The 2,585-nt window shown below is 33.7% G+C and overlaps 1 protein-coding gene across 1 annotated transcript in view; it reads right to left on the bottom strand.

Annotated features, from left to right (window-relative positions):
• Nucleotides 1–322: 322 nt before the first annotated feature.
• LOC105451901 (natterin-3-like) overlaps nt 323–2,585 on the bottom strand; it is a 3,494-nt gene continuing 1,231 nt past the window's right edge. The window contains exons 2-4 of the mRNA XM_011692632.1: nt 2,014–2,213; nt 1,417–1,560; nt 323–1,182 (exon numbers count right to left, since the gene is read on the bottom strand). Coding sequence (XP_011690934.1) covers nt 1,096–1,182; nt 1,417–1,560; nt 2,014–2,213 — 431 coding nt within the window. The 3' untranslated portion in view covers nt 323–1,095. The remainder of the gene's footprint in view (nt 1,183–1,416; nt 1,561–2,013; nt 2,214–2,585) is intronic.

Below are 2,585 nucleotides of genomic sequence, written 5' to 3'. Positions count from 1 at the left end.
AAAAGCCCACTGATACATCGCAATAAATCGTCTATTGGTAAGCAGTAATTACCGCGGGCCGACAAAGCGCTATTTGATTTCGTTGCATTCTCGCTCCGCTGAACCGCTACTCGAGGATCGTGGATTTCCAATCAGTAGCCATGGAGCATAGTTAATGATTTCAATTCCGCGTCCAGCGCATAAAGCAACTTTCGATTTTTTTTTCCAGAGCTATCGAATTTAATGGACAGAAACGATTTCTCCTGCCACACGTTTTCATATATCGATATAATCACACTTTATAATTTTAGGTCACCAATGTATTATTTATTTCTGTAGCTCGTTTGCCTTTCAGATTGATTTTTATTTCGTCGTTTACTGATAACAATTTAACTAGGCTATTTATTCTCTTCGTCAACATGTTACGCAGTATTGTATATTTTAATTTTTTAACAATGTAAAATGTAGTTTAAAGCACGAAAAGCATTTAAATTACTTGAAACGAAGGACGTATGGAAATAGAAGATAACAATAAATTTTATGGATATACAGTTTTAATGTCACGTGTCTATTGTTATATGATATAATAATAAATAACAATAGTACATAACTATTGTTTTAATATTTTTAGTGACTGACGATTATTCGTGTAATACTGTAATGTATCAGATAAATCAGGTTGGTCACAAAGTCTTTTCGTATTTAAATTCGTAAATACGAAAAGACTTTTTGATCAACCTAATATTTCAATTATGTAACGATGCCATCGCAGTTAAAATAATAAATTACAGTATTACACGAATAAATAAATACACGTTAAGGTAAACTAAAAAAAAATACGAATTATTTATCCGGTAATCGTTCATTCTCGAAACAAAATATTTATTATTCGTAGGAAATAATTAAAAATAATTATTTAAAATTATCCTTTCGTTATTTATTTCAATGAAGTTTTACAAATTAAAAAAAAACGGAAAGTTTTGTTCGCAATAATTTTTCATTCAGTTCTTTATGCTTCAGCGGCCTATTTGGAGGTTGTTTTGTTTTGACTCAATTAACTTCGGTTGTGTATAAAATGCGTAATACATCTTCAATCTTTGGGCATCCGCAATCGAGTTAATGCATAACGAGTACTTCGTAATCCTTGAACGACAACTCCTCGCCGTCAAACGGAATGTACAGGCATCCGTGACTCGGTTGTACCTAAGGAAATATGTATACATTTTTTTTAAACATTTAAATTAAATATATTTTTCTTGTCTAAGAGTAAATAGGACCGCGTAAGATAAAAGTGAACGTTTCGCTTGCCAAATGCGAAGTACAAATTGGAGAACACTTTGGCGGAAGCGCGCTTCGAATATCGAAGTGTCATCCCATATATTTTCGTATGCTTATCACTATCGAGCCCTGAGATTAACAGCTGCCAAAAAGACCGACCTTGCCAATTGTTTGAGATCCGCTATGGAGGACACGGCCAACATACAGAGGTTCTCCGTCCGCGGTTTGACCAGCGACTATCGCATCTGATGGTACCTCACCATTGCTGCAGAACTCCCATGAGAATTCCCCTTGGACGAGAACCTGACAGTATCGTAACTTATTACTTTACAGTATAGCAATTAATTCCTTGTAACTATCGCCAATTAATTCTGCCGGCAGTCGTTATTTCTTTTTTTTTATCAAACAAGATTATCAGATAACGAAAAATATCATTATAATAATAATCTCGCGGAATCATTGATCCACCTACACCGAATCATATTTTCGTCAGATCGGATTGCTACTTCCGAAAAAAATTTGATATCTCGAGATTATCTAGATGAGTCTAATAAAATCGATACGATTAATCTTAGTTAGAAAATCTTGCACTTTGATTGGTGCTGTGTACTTAGCACGTTACGTAAGTTACATAAATGATATAATCGCTTTTTAATCGCTGTTTCAAAATTGAAGAAATCTGTTGTTGATTCGAAGCTGAGCTCAGGTTTCTCGTAACATTATAGAAAAAAAATTCATCTGAGTTTGCACTCTCACCTCGTAATTACTTTTGGGATGTTCCTCGCCGCTGTGACAAATGTAGGCGACACCCTTGTCAGGAATCACTTTCGCCGGCACCATGTCACCATCGTGGAAAGCTCTGCCAACGTAAAGTGGGCTTCCGTCACAATCGCGACCGCCGCTGACCGCGTTTTCTGGCAGCGATTGAGAGCTGGTACGATTTACCCATCTGTAGGCTACAACAATGAAACTGTTAGCGAGATCGATATGTTGAGTACATTAACAAATTAATAGACGAATCTATTAAGTTTCAATTTTATTTCATTGGCAAATAAAAAACTCATAGTATACAATAAAATATTTAGCTTGATAAAAAATTCTTTTAGCTTAATAGAAAGTTGATATAAAATGTAGAAAATCATTTGCAGATTTTTTATATTAATCGTTTTTTTAAATGTAAAATAATATCAGTGTGATATATACATATACATATATATATATATATATATATATATTGTTTTTACTTATTTAGCTTATATTGAGAATGAAATTTGGGATTTTAGAAGAATGAAACAACACACCCACACACTGAAACCTTTAAAATAAAA

The sequence above is a fragment of the Wasmannia auropunctata genome, unplaced genomic scaffold (genome assembly GCF_000956235.1).
Source record: "Wasmannia auropunctata unplaced genomic scaffold, wasmannia.A_1.0 LD336106.1, whole genome shotgun sequence".
NCBI classification, from domain to species: domain Eukaryota; kingdom Metazoa; phylum Arthropoda; class Insecta; order Hymenoptera; family Formicidae; genus Wasmannia; species Wasmannia auropunctata.
This window is presented reverse-complemented; position numbering and strand designations above follow the sequence as displayed.